Source organism: Trichomycterus rosablanca, chromosome 13 (genome assembly GCF_030014385.1).
Source record: "Trichomycterus rosablanca isolate fTriRos1 chromosome 13, fTriRos1.hap1, whole genome shotgun sequence".
Taxonomy (NCBI): Eukaryota; Metazoa; Chordata; class Actinopteri; order Siluriformes; family Trichomycteridae; genus Trichomycterus; species Trichomycterus rosablanca.
Genome location: NC_086000.1, coordinates 26,167,964 through 26,190,356, shown reverse-complemented (window position 1 = coordinate 26,190,356; position 22,393 = coordinate 26,167,964). Strand labels below are relative to the sequence as shown.

The 22,393-nt window shown below is 39.4% G+C and overlaps 1 protein-coding gene across 1 annotated transcript in view; it reads right to left on the bottom strand.

The window, feature by feature from the left end:
• The window catches only part of LOC134325485 (BTB/POZ domain-containing protein 7-like), a 41,341-nt gene extending 20,004 nt beyond the window's left edge, over positions 1 to 21,337 (bottom strand). The window contains exons 1-2 of the mRNA XM_063007701.1: positions 21,256 to 21,337; positions 14,436 to 15,617 (exon numbers count right to left, since the gene is read on the bottom strand). Of these exons, the coding sequence (XP_062863771.1) occupies positions 14,436 to 15,617; positions 21,256 to 21,337 (1,264 nt within the window). The remainder of the gene's footprint in view (positions 1 to 14,435; positions 15,618 to 21,255) is intronic.
• Positions 21,338 to 22,393: the final 1,056 nt, after the last annotated feature.

Genomic DNA, 22,393 nt, shown 5'->3' with positions numbered 1-22,393 from the left:
GTGACTTTGCACATCTGTAAAGGCACCGTTAGTGCTCAGGGGTACAAGCACATTTTGGAGCAACATATAGTGTCATCTAGATGATGTCTTTTACAGATGTCCCTGTTTGAGCAGGACAATACCAAGCCACATTCTGCATGTGTTGCAACAGCATGGCTTTGTCTGCAGTCCAGACTTGCCTCTTATTTAAAGTGTATGGAGTAGGGATGTATCGATGCACCACAAGACAGTTCGATTCACGTGTTTAATGATTCAAATCAGTTTACATGTATAATGAATCGATATTCACTTTAAACAGCAGATGGCACTGGCGCTATTCACCTCGTCTGGTTGACGTTACTACAGGGTTGCCAGGTTCAGAATTTTCCAGCCATATTTATGTGAGAATACTTTCCTTATTTGTATTATTTATTTATTTATTTAATGTGGGATTTATTTCATTTCTTTTTTTTTTGTTTTGTTTTTTTACACAAAAAAAGGAAATGTGCAGCATTGTTTTGCATAGTTTGTACCTACCTCAAAAATAAAAAGGCCTATAAATTTAGATAAATAAAAGATAAGCACAAACACAGTATTTTATTTTATTTTTTTTAAGAGAAATAATAAAAGAGCCACTCAGGTAAAACACACGCTGTTCACCAGAACCGAGATCTCGAATACATCGTATTGAATCTCGGCTCTGCCTTGCCAGCTGAGGCTGAGTGGCTACATGAACAACGATTGGCCTGTTGTTCAGATAAGGGCGGGACTAAAGCCGGATGGGGACTCTCTCTCTCTCAGACTAGTGCAATTACAACCTTTGCTGGCTGGTTGGTGGCACCTGCACGGATATGGGGAAGGAGTGCGGTAGAGGGTGTGGCCCTCCGTGCACAGCGCTGTACCACACTGCGCTCGTCAAGTGTAGGTGATAAGATGTTTGATTGCTGTGCACGTTTCGGAGGGGGCGTGGAGCAGCCTCGTCCTCCCCAATCAGGAGCAGGGACCAGCATTAGTGAGAGGATGATTGACGGGTAGAAATTGGATGCGCTAAAAAGTGGGAGAAAAAGGGGTAAAATAAAAAAGAAATAATTTTGTTAAAAAAAATAAAAAAATCGGGGAAAAAATCGTATCGTGAACCCAGTATCGTGAATTGCTTCGCATCGTGGGTAGAGTGTATCGTTACACCCCTAGTATGGAGTATTATCAAGTGCTTTATATGGCAATAGAATCCCTGATCTATTTAACAGGTGAAGTGTTATAGTTAAAAATGTTTACATTTATTTCTGCCACAATCACTGATCACCCAACTCTCCAAACATTTCTTCAGTCTGGGCACATACCAGAAACGCAGACAGTGCTTGAACTTAACTGCACACCCACAGAAATGATTTGATAGCTTCATACCATATGATGTCTACTTCAAACAGCCCTTATATTCCATCACCACATTCTGCACATTAAATAAACACAGAGTCGGAAAGTACACTGCCTCCTGTTAATCTAATCAAATAGGCTTTAACTACTGATAACAACAGAAAATAGGATATATACACACACCATCATGGTTACATGAGAAGCAGACAGCCATAATACATTTCCTGATAAACAAGCAAAGGACATGTGTATAGGAAATGAGAACCAAATTATAATAACAAGTATAATTTCCACTACCCATGATAACAGGGAAAATATTTTTTACAGCACTGTATTACCAGTATAGCTTCCATTACTTTAAGTATGTGTCACACAGGCCCAGAAAGGTACTGTAGGGCAAACTCACATCTCTTCATCTGTCAACTGCTGGCAATAGTAAAGCTGAATCTTTAAATGTCACCTCCTAAATGGTAAGAGAGCTTGACAGATTTAGAGGAGTTTATCTCCAGCGTAGCAAACTCATGCCTCATTTTCAGATTCCATTTTTAAAAACCAATATGTTTGTTGTGACAGAAAGGAGACCCACTTTAGTCTGTCACAGTCACCAGAGTTTTGCAATGATTGAAGCTTTCACTTCAAATGCAGATCATGCTTTTTAATATCAGATGTACATAAATGCTTCCCATCCAGTTCTGATCATTTTTAAGGAACAACTTGGATTTGTAACTGGACACTGTGATGGTGATTGAAATGTGTGATGCTTTATTGTCATGCAGTGTTCACTGCTTTATGACTACAAAACACTAACAAGCATGTGTGTTGCACCGTACAGCGTTAAACGTTTGTTCTGTAGTCACAACAGGCTTAAATCGGGGTTTAACTATCACTGGTAGCAGAAAAATAGTGAAATGAATAGATTTTATTTCCTATTTTGTATTCCAAATCCCCTTTTTAATTTCCTTTACATTAGTCTGTTCAATCTGCCACCCCTTGGCAATATGCTATTATTTGCTTTTAACATATTCTTTAAGTTTTCTCTATCTCTGTCTAACAGATGGAATACCGCATGCATACCTAACACACTGGCTCCAACAACCTTTGAAGGATAAATTCTTGTATTTCCTATGGAGGTTTGCTTTGGAGATCATGCCACAATGATAAAAGAAACTGCCTCTGTTCTCCACAGACCCAGTGGGATTTAAAAAAACTATAATCTATAAAAAGTTCAGCATTTTAATGCCAGTCTGTCTGCTCTGTAGAGCATTAAATCATAATATTCTTTACAAGGCAGGATGTACATGAGGAACTGGATCTCAAACAAATTGTGTTTGCTCTTATGTGGTTAAAACACACCCATACGCTTTTTATGCATTATTTGACCACAGTAAAATAAATAGGTAACATAGATGTGTAAAAAGTGGGGTTGACTTTTAAGGCAGTCTTTTATCCAATACTGTGTTGTCATGAGGTGTGCACATGTAATGGATGAAAATGTTGTTAAATTAGTTTACGGGTTATCATAAGTGAAGTTTACTGCTAGTTAATAAGCATGTAGCAACTTAATTAAAATTTAACTCAAATAACAGAGAAGCGTAAAGTTCCTACTAAGAACATTATTTAATATTACTACATTGGAAACTACATGCAGTATTTCAGTCATTGTGTACTGTAATAATGTTATTGACTATGGTTAAAATTAGAGATGTACCGATCGGGGCTTTTGGCACCGATTCCGATCTCCGATCTCCTTTCAGGGACATCGGCCGATAGCCGATTCCGATCGGGGGGGGGGGGGGTAAATAAAATAAATAAACTTAAAACGAGCCTCACAGTAAATATAAACCGGAGCAGCACGCGCACGCGTGTGTGTGTGTGTGTGTGTGTGTGTGTGCCTTTAGAAGATACGCTTTGTTCACAGTATCGCTATAAGTGATTCATTGATTCACGAGTCGATTCATTTTTCACGAAGCATAAGTTTCTCTTCTCAGTTATCTCTCCGTGTTTACTCTTATTAATTAAATGTCGTGGTTTTAAATAAACACCAGCTACTACAGACTCTCTTACATTAAAAAGCTTCATTAAAAAGCTTAATTAAACTGCTATTACCACAGATCTGTAACCGACCGTCAGACTCGTTCCGTCTAAGGAGCTAAAAGTTCAGCAGATGATCCTGAACTAAAGAATTTGGTAATAAATAAACTTTTGCCTCGGATTGGCTCTGTAACGTCTTCTGTTCTCATCTACATCACAAGTAAGAACCGCTTACGATTTACCAAAGTGAACCAGGAGTTTATATAACGTGCTGATAGAATCGACTCAGATGTGACCGGGTTGAATTATCTTTTTAAAGTAAATATTACAATCAGCAAAATTACATCGTATGTATGATGCACAACGTTAATGATGTTATTTTAGGTCATGAAGAGCTTTCACTGTGGTTTCTGTACGATTGTTGATGAATGGTGATGTGATGGTTGGCGCTTCGTAGCTCAAAGTCTGGATCAATCCACTGAGCTGTTAAGCTTAACATGGTCTTTATATATCACACGATCGGATCGGCTACTTTTAGGAAATATCGCCGATCGCCGATAGCATATTTTGATTAAAAATCGGCCGATACCGATTCATAGCCGATCGATCGTCCCATCTCTAGTTAAAATTATTAAAGTTAATAAATTTCCAGTTTATAACTTTCAGCAGGGGCCGCAGTCGCACCAGTTATGAGGACCTATGATCCGACTTTCTTACCCTCTAACCCTGAACAACAGCCAATCGTTGTTCATGCAGCCGCTCAGCCTAGTCGGAAAGGCAGAGCTGAGAGTATTCGAAACCCCAACTCTGGTAAGCTAGCGTACTTTACCGCTGCGTCACCTGAGCGGCCTTTTCCAGTTTATAACTTAAATTTAAACATTATTATTGTGATTTAAACACATAATACCCTAATTAAAATAATTATATATAATAATTATTTAGTTACATATTGTCGTCCTATTTAACCTAGAATGAATGTGTGCATTTACTGGCAGTAATGTAGATTTGTGATATTCGCAATGCTATTTTTAATTTTTATACTAACAACTGCTGAAAACGTACTTAAACATTAAACAGACAAAACAGTTTGAGCTATGCCTTATTTGGCTGTTCTCAATGAATTCATTACTCATTAGTAAGGCCCTACCTAATTCATGGCCGTGAAAATCGCATCACGGACCGTGAAATGAGCCGTCTCCCGAGTAATATGCGATGTGCTGTAAAATTCAAAATTTAAGGTTTGTGTTTAGCGATTTAACAGCTTTCTTTCACGTAGCATTTGAAATATAAGGCGCAATATGCAATTTGAGGCGGTCCTAGCAATTATACAGCAATTAAGCTAGTGTAACAGACTTTACTGTGGTGAAGTGTGCTGACAATGGCTGCGTCCGGAATCGCATACTTCCATACTCAATAGTACGCAAAATGAGTATGCGAGAGCGGTTAGTATGTCCGAATACATATTATACACAAAGAGGTACGCGAGAAGTACCCGGATGACCTACTTATTGGGCAGCCATGTTTGAGTATGCAAGCGATGCACACTTGCGGTCCGTTAATGTATCCCATAATGCAACTGGAGCTGCGTAGGCGTTCGAAGCGTAATAAGAAACAAGAAAGATAGCGGTCCTCTGTTTACAAGTGTAAGTAAGATAAATAAAATAAAACATTTTAAAGACGAATTAATAACAAAAACACGATAAATATCCAAAAGTTTGGCGAGTGGGGTTTGTAATGAGTCTGTAACCATGGTGATATTACGTCATCACTTGACGTTGGAAAGATGGCGGATGTAGTGCGTAGCAGTGTTGTGTGCATACTGCATACTTCTGTACTGGAAGTATGTACTTTTTTACCTGCAGAGTAGTGCATACTTCCTCCAATCTAGTACATACTCTCTAAGTATGCGATTCCGGACGCAGCCAATGTTTTTGATGTATGTGTTTACGTATTGTGTGCTTTTTGTCCTTCTGAGGATTCCATAAAATGTCGCTTCTCAACACACGTGATCATATCTTTGTAGTTTGTGCTCAAAAGAACAAGCCAGTAAAGTATTACGCTCCCGATAGTTCGTCTATGTATAGTTTATTTCTTCCTTTATGAACTCGGCAAACTTTAAAGACGCTCAGTTACCTTAGCAATCGGTTAGACAAAACGTCCAAGATGTCTAAAGCAGCTAAAAACACAACTCGAGTTCACAATTCTGTGAACGCAGAGGATGATGTGTCAAATCACAGATGAGTATTTTGGTCTTTGAGAGGGAGCTATTAAGGTAGCTCTGCTGTGTATTGTAACTTCCATTGATTCTACCATTCAATTTATGAGTGTTATTTAATGACTGTCGAAAAATGAGGCACTTTTGTTTTAAAACATCTGTGACTATTGAAAATTGAGGTCCATGAAATTAAGCACATTTTCCCATGAATTTGGTAGAGCCCTACTCATTAGCATCCCAAGCACATGCATTATTGTTTTTAGGGTAATTAATAAGAGGTGATTTATTTTAACAATGGAAATAAATAAAACACAAATAAAAGACAAACACCAAGTGTCTGTGGGTACTCATACTCAACTAGCATCTGTTTTTCCACTCAAGGTCGTGCTTTCTGAACATATTTTCTATTCACTCACATAGTGTAAAAATAATCTAAGGGTCCACATAAAAAGGACTATGATTAATTCAAAAGTTAAACACCAGGCAAGTGAGCCAAATACCAGAGTTTCCAAGTGGAAAAACTGTATCTTATGTTCCTGTTTCAACAAAAACTTAAAATATGCAAAGCTGAATTTTATGGCTTCCAAGCAATTTCAGGGTTTACTAATTTCATTAAGAAACATTTGCATCTTTGGCTAGTGCATAAAGTACAGTTAAACAGTTGATATTTATTCTGCTAATGTCGTACACACAAACGCTCTAAGCACACTGAAGTAATAAAGTATGTCTCAGTACTTTTTCATTTGTTTTTGCATGTCACACTTGTTTCAGATCTTAGAATGAAATGATAAAATAATCAATAACTGCATGAAGAACCGTCACTGTATTGTGGTCAGATAAATCAGTATTCCAGATCATTTTTTTTAGGGGAAATGAATGCCATGTGCTCCAGATCAAAGTCAAAAAGGACCATCCAGACTGTTATTAGCAACAAGTCCAAATACCACAGTAAGAAGTTGCGTCAGTGCCCTTGGCAAAGATCATTTACACTTCTGTGATGGCAGGATTAATGAAAAGTAGGGCTGGCTTGATACCACTTTTTACGTCCGATACCGATACTGCAAATTGAGTATCTGCCGGTATTAATACCAATCCGATACCGTCATTTCTCCTCTCAAACAACTAAGCAGTAATAATACATGTCTCAATGCACCATGGTTAAACTAGCTATCTAAATAACAATGCTCAGACTGTGAAATAAATATTCTAAAGGAATAAATACAGAACCTACAACATCAGTTATGCAAAACTGCTGTTTTTATTTTCACTTTTACACACAGAACATTTAGCAGCATTTTTGGTTTCACTTGCGTTCGAGCGGTTGTTCACGTGACATATCTCACTTCATCTGTGGCTAAACAGGAAATGGTATAGTTTGTTTTATTTCGTAACACTAATGGATTAATCGTTGAGGATGTGAGAGATCTCCAAGCCGGGACAAGATAGGTTTTCTTTATCTCATGTGAGAGATTTATCATTTATAAAATTGTGTTTAAACGTTTTTTGTAGATGTGGCAGTAGTAGATGATTTTTAGATTTAGAGCAACATACGCCTTATTTTCAAGACAATATCTTTTCAAGGGACGTCCACACATTTTCCCACAATACAATGTAAAACCACATTACAGACGTGCACACGTTACAGACATGATTGCAGAGGAGGAGGGTAAAGGTACTGGACAGACCTGCCTGCTGTACCGACCCATCCCCAATAGAGAAAGTGTGGACAATATTGTATACCTTGAGATGTGTTTGCAGGAGGAATGGAACAAAAATAACACCTGAAACACTTCATCACCTTGTATCCTTAAAGCGAGAATGATGTTTAAGTATTGTGAGAAAAAATGGCAACATTACAAAATTGTGTTTGACCGTTCCAATTTTTTTTTTTTTGGAATGTGTTGCAGACCTGAAATGGAATTTTTCAGGTTCAATAAAATAAAAGTCGAAGTAAGGGTAAAAACACTTTTATATTTTGCATTTTCCATACTGTGCCATTTTTTCTGATTTGGGGTTATAGTTTAAAACAAGCTTATACAGTTAAAAGTATTGTACAAGGTACTTAGCCTTGAACATGATGTGTCTACCAGTAGCATTAAACCCTAGGCAATATGTATAATATTCATTTATTTATTGATAAGTTGACTGACATTATGCTTATAAAAATGTCATTAATTAAACAATGCAATAACAGCTGACATTATTTAATCCCTTTGGGAATTGTTTTTCTTATGCCTCGGTTATCTCACCTGAACAAACAAAAGCTTTGTATAGAAAAAAAATTTAAATACAGGCGGCAGTGAAAACCACTGAGCCCCAGCTATCAATAATTACATACAGAGGTGCCAGCTCATTATTGAGGTGCATTTCCATAAATAAAGCCAAAGCTGATGCATTGTGGTTAACAACAGCTGGGCAACAATCATTAATTTCACCTTTATAAAACCTGATAAAATTGGCAATGTACGCACAGGGCAGGTACAATTGAGGTCATTTGTAGGAGACATGTGCATTATGGCAGTCCTTTGAGGATTTAATGGATTCTGCAGTCTTTCTTGGAGTGTTTAAAATACCTTTGTGAAAATGTTCAGGACAAGTTATTGTGTTTTCTGAAAAAAGCTACATTCATCTTATATTGATTTAGTGGTGCAAAAATGTCAGTCAAGTTTGTGGCAGTATTTTGTAATTTATTTGCAATTATGATTAATTACAGCTGGTGACTGCTCCATGTCTATATAAATAGGGCTAGTTTGTTTGCACACAAAACATACAGTGTATCACGAAAGTGAGTACACCTCTCACATTTCTGCAAATATTTCATTATATCTTTTCATGGGACAACACTATAGACATGAAACTTGGATATAACTTAGAGTAGTCAGTGTACAGCTTGTATAGCAGTGTAGATTTACTGTCTTCTGAAAATAACTCAACACACAGCCATTAATGTCTAAATAGCTGGCAACATAAGTGAGTACACCCCACAGTGAACATGTCCAAATTGTGCCCAAATGTGTCGTTGTCCCTCCCTGGTGTCATGTGTCAAGGTCCCAGGTGTAAATGGGGAGCAGGGCTTTTAAATTTGGTGTTTTGGGTACAATTCTCTCATACTGGCCACTGGATATTCAACATGGCACCTCATGGCAAAGAACTCTCTGAGGATGTGAGAAATAGAATTGTTGCTCTCCACAAAGATGGCCTGGGCTATAAGAAGATTGCTAACACCCTGAAACTGAGCTACAGCATGGTGGCCAAGGTCATACAGCGGTTTTCCAGGACAGGTTCCACTCGGAACAGGCTTCGCCAGGGTCGACCAAAGAAGTTGAGTCCACGTGTTCGGCGTCATATCCAGAGGTTGGCTTTAAAAAATAGACACATGAGTGCTGCCAGCATTGCTGCAGAGGTTGAAGACGTGGGAGGTCAGCCTGTCAGTGCTCAGACCATACACCGCACACTGCATCAACTCGGTCTGCATGGTCGTCATCCCAGAAGGAAGCTGACGCACAAGAAAGCCAGCAAACAGTTTGCTGAAGACAAGCAGTCCAAGAACATGGATTACTGGAATGCCCTGTGGTCTGACGAGACCAAGATAAACTTGTTTGGCTCAGATGGTGTCCAGCATGTGTGGCGGCGCCCTGGTGAGAAGTACCAAGACAACTGTATCTTGCCTACAGTCAAGCATGGTGGTGGTAGCATCATGGTCTTGGGCTGCATGAGTGTTGCTGGCACTGGGGAGCTGCAGTTCATTGAGGGAAACATGAATTCCAACATGTACTGTGACATTCTGAAACAGAGCATGATCCCCTCCCTTCGAAAACTGGGCCTCATGGCAGTTTTCCAACAGGATAACGACCCCAAACACAACCTCCAAGATGACAACTGCCTTGCTGAGGAAGCTGAAGGTAAAGGTGATGGACTAAACCCAATTGAGCACCTGTGGCGCATCCTCAAGTGGAAGGTGGAGGAGTTCAAGGTGTCTAACATCCACCAGCTCCGTGATGTCATCATGGAGGAGTGGAAGATGATTCCAGTAGCAACCAGTGCAGCTCTGGTGAATTCCATGCCCAGGAGGGTTAAGGCAGTGATAATAATGGTGGTCACACAAAATATTGACACTTTAGGCACAATTTGGACATGTTCACTGTGGGGTGTACTCACTTATGTTGCCAGCCATTTAGACATTAATGGCTGTGTGTTGAGTTATTTTCAGAAGACAGTAAATCTACACTGCTATACAAGTTGTACACTGACTACTCTAAGTTATATCCAAGTTTCATGTCAATAGCGTCGTCCCATGAAAAGATATAATAAAATATTTGCAGAAATGTGAGGGGTGTACTCACTTTTGTGATACACTGTATATGGAACAGTTTCTTGTCACGGTCAGAAAATGACTATTACATTTACATTTTCTGCATTTAGCAGACGCTTTTAGCCAAAATGACTTACAGTACTGTGATGGTATATTGTCTAAGCATTTGAGGGTTAAGGGCCCAACAGTGGCAACCTGGCAGTTGCAGGCTTGAACCAGCGACCTTTCGATTACTAGCCCAGTACCTTAACCACTAGGCTACAACTGCCCAAATGACCAAAAACTCATCTTATACTAAGAAGTAAGTTGTCAGGCTGGTCAAATAAAATCCAAAAAACACACACACAGACCCACCTAACAAACTATAGCACACTAATTAAAATGTGGCTAGAGTTAAGAATTGAACCATTGTGGTGCAAAATCCACTCTAATAGCTGCACCATTATGTTGCTCATGTGTGGCTACTAACAATAAAAATCACTCTTTCTACCCATGACCAGTGTTACCGTGTTGGTTGGTTTGTGTCCAAATTACATAATGTGTACTATATGGAGTCTTATGATAATCCTAATAATAATAAATAATGTTTTATACACTTTGGTTAAATTCATGACAGACACGGTAGTTAGTGGTTACACTATTCATCAGTTCACAAGTTTAATGTCAAACACAGTCATGGACAATTTAGTGTCTCCAATTCACAACTGCATGTCTTTGGACTGTGGGATGAAAACCGGAGCTTCCGGGGGAAACTCATGCAGACAAGGGGAGAACATGCAAACTCCACACAGAAAGGACCTGGACCACCCCACCTGGGAATCGAACCCAGGACCTTCTTGCTGTAAGGCAACAGTGCCACCCACTGAGCCACCATGCCGCCCATATATGGAGTCTAAGAATACAGATAACACTATTGTAGTGTATTCATCTGATATTCTATTAAATACAGAAAAATGCAAAACCAAATTTTGCTCATTTAAGCAACAACAAAGATAAACGTCAAAACCTAGGCCTTCTCCAAATCAGACCCAGGACTTCAGATGAATATTTAGGTTTCCGTAAGCAATTAAACTGAGGGTAAATAAATTAGGGAGGTTGTACTATTAATTTTTTGTAGTACATAAAATAAGTATCATTACTGATTCAATACAGGAAAACAATTAGTTTATTTATACATGGTGCCCATCATTCCATTTATTTACAAACAAAACTAACTTGCAGTTAACTAGGATTAACAACAACGCAAAATCCCAATACAAGCACATGATTGAAACATTAATGGAAGACTCTTCCTTTTTAAAATAATTACATGCAGAACAGTAGGAGAAAGGAAACTGGTTTCTTGTATAAAACTGGTTTCTTGTATAAAATAGACTGCTCCTGGCAGTGTCTTACCCTAGCACTGCAGGGCAAGCTGAGTAAACAATGAGCTTACACAAACCAGAACTAGGAAGTGACTGATCAGATTAGAGAAAGACCACAGTGACGAGGAAAACTCAGACAGACAATGAGAGCAGCTTTACTTTTTAATGAAGTCCACTACAAGTGAAAGTAGTTGCAATCGAAAATAAAAGCCATATGGAAATGTTAAGTGGGCTAAAAGTAGACTGTTGAAAATGGCTATAAAAGAGCTTTTGTCTCAGCTTCAAGCCCCCAAAGGTTTCAAACCACAGGCTTTCAAATTCTTATTTGATGTCAGTCTGCAAAATCTATTCCATGCACAATTTAACAGAAAAATTCTAAATGCCTTGTCTAAGACTGGAACATTTGATTTATTATTTTTTTTACAACATACAGTGTATCACAAAAGTGAGTACACCCCTCACATTTCTGCAGATATTTAAGTATATCTTTTCATGGGACAACACTGACAAAATGACACTTTGACACAATGAAAAGTAGTCTGTGTGCAGCTTATATAACAGTGTAAATTTATTCTTCCCTCAAAATAACTCAATATACAGCCATTAATGTCTAAACCACCGGCAACAAAAGTGAGTACACCCCTAGGAGACTACACCCCTAAATGTCCAAATTGAGCACTGCTTGTCATTTTCGTGATTTGTTAGTGTTACTAGGTCTCAGGTGTGCATAGGGAGCAGGTGTGTTCAATTTAGTAGTACAGCTCTCACACTCTCTCATACTGGTCACTGAAAGTTCCAACATGGCACCTCATGGCAAAGAACTCTCTGAGGATCCTAAAAGACGAATTGTTGCGTTACATGAAGATGGCCAAGGCTACAAGAAGATTGCCAACACCCTGAAACTGAGCTGCAGCACAGTGGCCAAGATCATCCAGCGTTTTTAAAGAGCAGGGTCCACTCAGAACAGACCTCGCGTTGGTCGTCCAAAGAAGCTGAGTGCACGTGCTCAGCGTCACATCCAACTGCTGTCTTTGAAAGATAGGCGCAGGAGTGCCGTCAGCATTGCTGCAGAGATTGAAAAGGTGGGGGGTCAGCCTGTCAGTGCTCAGACCATACGCCACACACTACATCAAATTGGTCTGCATGGCTGTCACCCCAGAAGGAAGCCTCTTCTGAAGTCTCTACACAAGAAAGCCCGCAAACAGTTTGCTGAAGACATGTCAACAAAGGACATGGATTACTGGAACCATGTCCTATGGTCTGATGAGACCAAGATTAATTTGTTGGGTTCAGATGGTCTCAAGCATGTGTGGCGGCAATCAGGTGAGGAGTACAAAGATAAGTGTGTCATGCCTACAGTCAAGCATGGTGGTGAGTGCAGGAGGTGTTGGGGAGTTACATTTCATTGAGGGACACATAAACTCCAATATGTACTGTGAAATACTGAAGCAGAGCATGATCCCATGAAACTCCATGCCCAGGAGAGTTAAGGCAGTTCTGGGAAATAATGGTGGCCACACAAAATATTGACACTTCAGGAACTTTCACTAAGGGGTGTACTCACTTCTGTTGCCGGTGGTTTAGACATTAATGGCTGTATATTGAGTTATTTTGAGGGAAGAATACATTTACACTGTTATATAAGCTGCACACAGACTACTTTTCATTGTGTCAGTGTCATTTTGTCAGTGTTGTCCCATGAAAAGATATACTTAAATATCTGCAGAAATGTAAGGGGTGTACTCACTTTTGTGATACACTGTACATGGAAACTGTCCATTTATTCTTGTTATTGGCTCCAAAGCAGCACAAGTAAAGTATTTCCTCTACTTCTCCAACAATGCCATTGGCACCTTTAGCCAAGAGGAAAGGCATTCTTCTCACAGTTTTGATCACAAAATTATTAATCAATATTGAGCATCTGTGAGATTATGTTTGAAGGAAAACAGCATTAAGAAGCTTTATGCAGGTCTACGCAGTTTAAAAAAAAAAAAAAAAAAAAAAAAAAAAAAAAAAAAATAAGGCAGAGGGTTCATGTTTTTTAGGCTACCATTCATGCAGGCGTGCTTTCAGACAGAAGTGCGCTTTGTATAAGGCGAAAGTTGAGGCAGCTGTTCAAACCAGAAGATACACAAAAATAGAGATTAAGTGAGTTAAAATGTGTGAATTAGGGTGGGTGGTTCTTCAGCTATGCTAATCGGCTTAAAACAAGACAAGTCAGCACATGAGTGCATTGGAAGCAGACACAGCGTTCCTGAATGGGCCTTTGATTTAAGAGGGGTAACAAAGGCTAACTATTTGTATTGTATGTTATTGGGGTATTCACAGTTTCAAATGATAAAATCTTAGTAGCAGTAGTGGCTGTACTGTCCACTTTCCTTAATGGACATCTAAACTATGCTCATCCCCCACTTGTGTATGTCTATTTTTTTTTTAACTTAAACCACAAGTTTGCTGTTTACTGGATTGGGAGGAAAAATTGGGGAAAAATGCAAAAAAAAAAAAAAAAAAAAAAGTGAAGTCACATTACCCGATTGCATTCGGCTTCATCTGTACTGATGCTGACCTCCACTCCTGACCGAGGAGAGCCGTGACTAACACACGGCCCCTCCAACATGTGTGCAATAGCTGACTGCTTCTTTTCACCAGCATGAGGAGAGTTCATTTGGTGCTCAGCATCACATTAGGAGAGTCACACACTGATTTCCATTATTTCCTTTTACAGAGGCTGTAATTCCCCAATGGATGAGCCAATCATTGTCTGTGTAGGCACCCAGGCTGCCAATAGCAGTTCTGAGATTCGAATTCACGAGTTTTAGATGTAAGTACAGTTGTGTTAGTGTGTATTTGCCGCTGTGCCACCTGAACACGGTTTGAGTTGTAGCCTAGCGGTTAAGGTACTGGACTAGTAATCAGAAAGTCGCTGGTTCAAGCACCACCACTGCCAGGTTGCTGCTTTTGGGCCCTTAAGCAAGGCCCTTAACCCTCAATTGCTCAGACTCTATACTGTCACAGTACTCTAATTCGATTTGGATAAAAGCATCAGCTAAATGACTATGTTAAACTATCAGTTCTTTGTAATTCGATACAGTAGACACAGTCTGCACAAAATTAGGAAATAAACAGTGCATATAAGTGCACATTTAACGAGGCACCTTACCTTGAGCCAGCATGCCGAATTCCAGAAACAGGGAGATGTGATAGAGCTCCATGGCCTCCTCAGTGCGTGTAGATACCCCGCCCTTGCCTACTGAGGTGCTCGTCCCCAGGACCTGAGCTTCACTAAGGCTGCCCACCGAGGGGCTGCCACGCATCACCAGCGACAGGTCCACAACATCCGTGTACATGCAGTGCAAAATAACCCGGGCATACTTCCGTGGAATAATGGACTCATCCAACACAATGAGGGTAGGTGTCTGCAGTGTCCGCTCTGTCAGTTCCTCACCGGTGCGAACGCGTCTCTGCAGAAGGTTCCGGAAAAAAGGAGAGCGTGCCGAGAGCACAGCCTTGTGGGCTCTTAGGTCCTCCTTTGGGGATGTCGAATGGTCGCTTTTCATGAGGCTAACTTCTGCAATCCCTCCACCACTTATCCCTCCAACTGAATCATAAGCATCTACGCGTTCAGGCTCGACGCTGAAGCTGAGCACAGAGTCGTAGTAGCACATGGAGTTAAACAGAGCCTTCATGTCTTCCTCCAGAAAGTTAGGCATGCCAAACTCCTCACTTAGCTGCCTCAAAACTTCCACATTCCTCAACCTTGTTTCCGCCTCTCTGCTGGAACCTCTAAGATCGCCGGTGTAAAGGAAGTGCAACAGGGCTGAGAACAATGGAACATCTATTCCTGCTATGCCAACATCCAGCAGCACCTCTGCCCCAGTATAACCTGAATTCACTGGAGCAGGGGTTGAAAACAACCTCTTAAAAAAAGGACAACGGGTAGCCAGGATGGCACGGTGGGCAGGGAAGCAGGCATCCTGGAAGAGCAGGTCGACATCTGCGCAGTGCTTATGCTGAAATAAAGCGGTCATGCAGGACCGCAGTGTGGCAGCCTCAGGTCGGGCCAGGCTCGCAGCCAGGCTTAGCTCTTTGAGGGCAGCTGTGCCCGCATACTCCTCCACCAGGGCATTGGCGTCACATACGTGCCAGCCAGAGAGCAGCTCACGCATGTGCCGAGCATGGTCAGCTGAACGGCTCGCTCTGCGGCGTCGAATGAAGCGCCGCTTGAGCGTGGCCAGGCCTGAGGTCCTTTTCTTCCGCTCTGGAGGCCGCTCGTGACCGCCATGCTCCAGGCTGTAGAGCTTTGGCTCCCACGTGTAGCTCTGCTGTGAGTACAAAGATGTTCCTAAAAGAATAACAAAGACAAAACATTAAAACAATGTTTGGCCATTAACATTTTACACTTTATATCCAAAGTGACTTACAGCACTGTGACAGTATACAGTCTAAGCAATTGAGGGTTCAGGGCCCATCAGCAGCAACCTGGCGGTGGTGGGGCTTGAACCAGTGACCTTCTGATTACTAGTCCAGTACCTTAACCGCCAGGCTACAATGCCCCCACATTATGTACTTCTAGAAAGCATGCCTATTGCAGTTGTTTTTTTTGTACGCAGACCATGTCACAGTTATTTATTGGTCCAGAAGGCACACACCAGCACAATGATGCAGCTGGTACAGTAGGTTCCACACAGCAACATGGAAACCTGGGTTCAATCCTCACCTCAACTGGGTCATCAACTGTTACAACTGTTAGCAATTCAATAATTAAAAGGGGTGTCCCAATACTTTTGGCCATACAGTGTAACACATTTTACCTGGATTATCAGGATATTACACTTTAACTACTAGAACAGCTTGTTTGTTTACGCTTGTCTACCCTTTCAATGAGGAGCTGCTCTGTGTTTAATTAGGATATAGTTAAAATTGAACCATTCGTTTATAGCTTTTGGTTTGATAAGGTAAAAAAAGAAATTGGTGAAAACTGATCATTAATATTAAGCAAAGAAACAAATAACTAAATAGAGTTTGTTATAAAGGTAACACCCTGAACAGCTGTAGTAACAATCGTCACTCTTTTAGAAAGGCTTTTCACAAGATCAGAGCGTGTCCATTGAAATGTGCTGCCATTAAGGCAAAATAACATTAATAAAGTCAGGCACTGGTGTTTGGGCGGCACAGTGGCTAAGTGGGTAGCACTGTCGCCTCACAGCAAGGTGGTCCTGGGTCCTTTCTGTGTAAAGTTTGCATGTTCTCCCCGTGTCTGCGTGGGTTTCCTCCCACAGTCCAAAAACATGCAGTCAGGTTAACTGGATATACAAAATTGTCCATTACTGCGTTCGATATAACCTTGTGAACTGATGAACCTTGTGTAATGAGTAACTACTTTTCCCATCATGAATGTAACCAAAGTGTAAAACATGACGCTAAAATCCTAATAATAATAATAAACAAACACTGGTGTTTGACAGGAGGACCTGGTTTGAAATCAGCGTTCCAGTTCACTAGAATTGAGCTCAGAAGTCAGAGCTCTGAGCAGATCACTGGAGTTCATTCACACTAAACCTGTCAAACCATATTTTTATGGACATTGATTTGTGGACAGGGGACAGGCTGGAAAAGACAATGGGCCTTCCCTAACCCTTCACAAAATAAGAAAAATATAACATATTTAAACCACCTGCTAACAATGGGTGTGGTCCGAATTGAACTCCATAGTTGGGAGGAGTGTTCAAGCTCTTAGACATAACATTATAATTTCACATTATAAAATAAAAGTCTAAGTAAATGTAAGAAAACACTGTATTTTGTCCATGCTGTCCCTACTTTTTCTGATTTTGAGTGTGTATATATATGAAGGTTCTTTAAGAATTTTCACACTTTTTTAGAACTTTAAGAATTCTAAAAATAAATTACATCACTTTTATACAGTCACCTTCCGAAGCATTTTTCCCCAGTGTCGTACCAACTTTTTAATGCCAACTGATGCACCACTGCTTTCACATCATCATCACATGAAAATCTTCTTATTCTTAAAGCTTCTTCTTCGAGCGTCCAAAAAAGTGGAAATCAAATGGCACAGAATCTGGACTATAAGCTCTCACTCAGTCTCTCAGACACGACCAATTACTACTCCTCCCACCCTCACGGTTTCCAACCAAAATATAAAAGTGCTAAAGATCCCTCGTATACAACCCCTCGCAAAAATTATGGAATCACCACTCTTGGAAGATGTTCTGTCAATTGTTTAATTTTGTAGAAAAAATAAATCACAGACATGCCACAAAACTATCATTTTTCAAAATGTCAACCTTCTGGCATTAAGAAACAATACAAAAAAGAAACAAATATAATAGTTGTGGTCAGTCACAATTGCTTTTTTTAGATAAAGTAGAGGAAAAAAATATGGAATCACTCAAATCTGAGGAAAAAATTATGGAATCACTCTGTAATTTGCAGTTTAAAAACAAAACATCTGCAGCAGATTAGATTTGCTAATTATTCTTCAGTTTAAAAAGAGTGCTTACACCTCGGAGAGCTGTTGCACAAAGCAGATTGTCATGAATCATGGTTCCAACACAAGATATGTCAGTTGAAACAAATGAGAGGATTATAAAACTCCTTCAAGAAGATAAATCATTGTGGAATGTCACAAAAGATGTTGGTTGTTCCCAGTAAGCTGTGTTTAAAATCTGGACCAAGTACAAACAAAATGGGAAGGTTGTAAAAGGGAAGCATACTGGTAGACCAAGTAAGACATCAAAGCATCAAGATAGAAAACTTAAAGCAATATGTCTTGAAAACAGAAAATGCACAACAAAACAAATGAGAAACAAGTGGCCGGAAAGTGGAGTCAATGTCTGTGACCGAACTGTAAGAAATCACCTAAAAGAAATGGGATTTACATACAGAAAAGCCAAACAAAAGCCATCATTAACACCTAAAAAGAAAAGAACAAGGTTAAAGTAGGCTAAAGAAAAGCAATTGTGGACTGTGGGTGACTGGATAAAAGTGATCTTCAGTGATGAATCGCGAATCTGCATTGAGCAAGGTGATGATGCTGGAACTTTTGTTTGGTGTCTGTCCAATGAAATTTATGAAGATAACTGCCTAAAGAAAACATGTTAATTTCCACAGTTGTTGATGATATGGGCCTGCATGTCGGGTAAAGGCACAGGGGAGATGGTCTTCAATAAATGCCAAAGTCCACATTGAAATTTTGGACGCTTTTCTTATTCCATCAATTGAAAGGATGTTTGGTGATGATGACTTCATTTTTCAAGATGATAATGCATCTTGCCATAGGGCAAAGGACGTGAAAACTTTCCTTCAAGAAAACATATAATGTCAATGGCATGGCCTGCAAATAGTCCGGATCTCAATCCATTTGAAAATCTCTGGTGAAAATTGAAGAAAATGGTCAATGACAAGGTTCCAACCTGCAAAGCTGATCTGGCAACAGCAAGAGACAGTTGAAGGCAGATTGATGAAGAATACTGTTTGTCATTAGTTAACTCCATGCCTCAGAGAGTTTAAACCATTATAAAAGCCAGAGGTGGTGCAACAAAGTAATAATGGTGCAGTGTTTTCTAATGATTCCATAATTTTTTCCTCAGATTTGAGTGATTCCATATTTTTTTCCTCTACTTGATCTAAAAAAAAAAGCAATTGTGACTGACCACAACTATTATATTTGTTTCTTTTTTTATTGTTTCTTAATGCCAGAGGGTTGACAGTTTGAGAAATGATAGTTTTGTGGCATGTCTGTGATTTTTTTTTTTTCTACAAAATTAAACAATTGAAAGAACATCTTCCAAGAGTGGTGATTCCATAATTTTTGCCAGGGGTTGTATAAGTGTCCCTATGGTGGCTGATGGATCTGTGTGGAATTATGTAGATATTTTACATCAAGCTCAAGTACAAACATGAATGTAATTTTAGCACCTTATAATAACCAATGTTGTCATTAAGAGCTTTAATATACCGATTGCTCATTTAAAAATAGCATGTTTATTTAGCGCTTGTAATGAACGTTCCTGTAATAAAATGTTACTGACTTCATATTTATATTCCACATTCTGAACTAGCTCCGCTCAGTGTTTATGTTCATCTTACTGAGACAGATTTATAAAAATGACCCATATCGGGTTTGTATAAATATAACTGTACTAAGGAAAAATAATACTTAGCTACCCATTATAGACATTTGAACTGTCTTCCAGTAAATATCCTATTGTAGTTGTATCTAAAAATATAAGCAAGAATGATTGATTTATCCAAAATTACCAGACTTTGTCTCTTAAGACATTTTGCATTGTTTGTTCCAGTACACCAATCACATAATGACATGAAAATGCCAAGTAACTTAATGGAAAGTTAAAAATAAACGCAATTACTTGTGCTGCATCATTTTTGTGGATTCCACTTCTAGATACTAAAAAAAAGACTTGATCTTCAGCAACACAAGCTGCAGGAAAACATTATGCTAAAAGTTTTGACTTGAGCTGCTTTAAAAAGAAAAGCAAGCCATCATGAAAGCTTCAGCAGCCCATTAGCATTCTCATAAAGTCTTTGGTGACACTCTGTTAATCACAGTCTCCAGCTTCATTTTCCTGGTAATTGAACTGCTCTTTCTACAGCCGGGAATTAAAAATCATTACAGAAATGCCAGCAAACGTCATAAAGCAAGGTTAATCATTTGAGCTAGAACTACAATGGTACCACACTTTCTTCTTTTAGATTTAGGTTCTTTATTTTTTTTTGGTGATTAAAGATGTGTCAAAAGAGGAAAACAAATAGCAAATCAGCAAAATACTACTAATACTAATTTATTGATAAATAAGTATTTAACTACACTTTGTAGTTCTACAATTACTGACTGTAGTCCATCTATATTTGTTTTATATTTCATGATTTTTTATATTACTCTTTTTCTGTAGCACTTTGAGATTTGTTTTCAAATGTAAAGTGCGTTATAAATAAAATGTATTATTATTATTATGTGTTTCTCTACATACTTTTTAGCCAGCTACAGGACCACTACAGAGCAGGTATTATTTGGGTGGTGGATCATTCTCAGCACTGCAGTGGCACTGACATGGTGGTGGTGTGTTAGTGTGTGTTGTGCTGGTATGAGTGGATAAGACAGCAGCGCTGCTGGAGCTTTTAAATGCAGTGTCCACTCACTGTCCACTCTATTAGACACTCCTACCTAGTATATCCACCTTGTAGATGTAAAGTCAGAATCTGCTGTTTGAGTTGGTCATCTTCTAGACCTTCATCAGTGGTCACAGGACGCTGCCCACAGGGCGCTGTTGGATGGATATATTTTTGGTTGGTGGACTATACTCAGTCCAGCAGTGACAGTGAGGTGTTTAAAAACTCCAGCAGCGCTACTGTGTCTGATCCACTCATACCAGCACAACACACACTAACACACCATCACCATGTCAGTGTCACTGCAGTGCTGAGAATGATCCACCACCCAAATAATACCTACTCTGTAGTGGTCCTGGGAGAGTCCTGACCATTGAAGAACAGCATGAAAGGGGGCTAACAAAGCATGCAGAGAAACAGATGGACTACAGTCAGTAATTGTAGAACTAGTAGTGGTTTTAATGTTATGGCTGATAGGTGTATATTCAGCAAGAGACTTCATAATGGCAGTAAAGAGGATCAGACCCCCCCCCCCCCCCCCCCCATCGCCCCTGTAATTCAAACCATGCACACAAGTATTCTATTTTTAATTAAGAGACGTATCTTCTTTCTTTTCTGTGTACTGCACACATTACAGCCACTTTTAATTAGTAGGTGAGATTCTGTGACAGTCTAAACAGTTTAGATAAACTGTCTCTAGACTATTATGAGAACTGTGAATTACTGCCATTTTAAATACACCAATGAATACTTTCATGAAAATAATTACACACACACACATTCCAACAAAGAACTGGCATAAGTGCCAGTTTTATTATTTAAATACCCACCAATAAAGGTCTGCTGAGCCTGTGAGTTTCCAGCAAAGCGTGAGGAGCATGAATGTGGGTAACTGGACACATTGGCTCCCATCTTAGTCCTCCCTCCCTCGTCACTTCGCTTTCACCTGCAGAACAGCTCGTCTCCTCCGCATTACGGCCAGGCAAGAAGCTCCCCCGTCCTTAGCTGTGAATGTCACAAGCGAGTGCCTGGACAGGGCTTGCACCCAAAGCCAAGGCCCATACAGCCATGCTCACTGAAAAAAGACAAAACATTGAATATAGTCAATCTGGTAACACATTTACATTACATTTACATTTTCGGCATTTAGCAGATGCTTTTTAATCCAAAGCGACTTACAGTACTGTGACAGTACACTGTCTAAGCAGTTGAGGTTTAAGGGCCCAACAGTGGCAACCTGGCAGTGGTAGAGTTTGAACAAGCGACCTTTCAATTACTAGTCCAGTACCTTACCTGCTAGGCTACAACTGCCCTAAAATTACTTATTTACTCACCACAATAACATAATTTCAGAGTGGCTACCTGAGTCTTGTATTAATGAGTCTGGATTATTTGGACCTAATTACATTGCTAGGAATCAATACTTGACCCCTGAGGTAAACCCCAACCTACTCTGGAATAATCCATCACATTTGTTTCCTTTTAATATTATACTACACATGAACAAAATTAATAATGAGCCACTACTGACATTTTTCAGAGATCAATTTAAATCAGTTTAACACAATACATTGTATTAAATATTGACAAACTAACTTTGTGATTTTAATCTAATTTTATACAGTCAATTTTAAAATGATTTATATAACAGCACTATATTCCCTTTTTAAAAAAAAAACAAAAAAAAACAGCTGTAGGAATAATTCCAGGTAATACATTGTAAATATATTTCAATTAGGGCTGGGTGATATGACTAAAAAACTCATATCTCGATAGGCTTTTGAGAAGTGGCAATATACAATGCGATTCAATATAATGTACCACTTATTATACTGTACAACGGCAGGCCACTGTCCGTATTCGGAGTGTTTATATTTTGTATTATTACAACAAAGCAGCAGAAACTTACAATTACATTTCTGCTGTCCATTTTACTTCAAATAAATGAGTATAAAAAATACAAAAAAA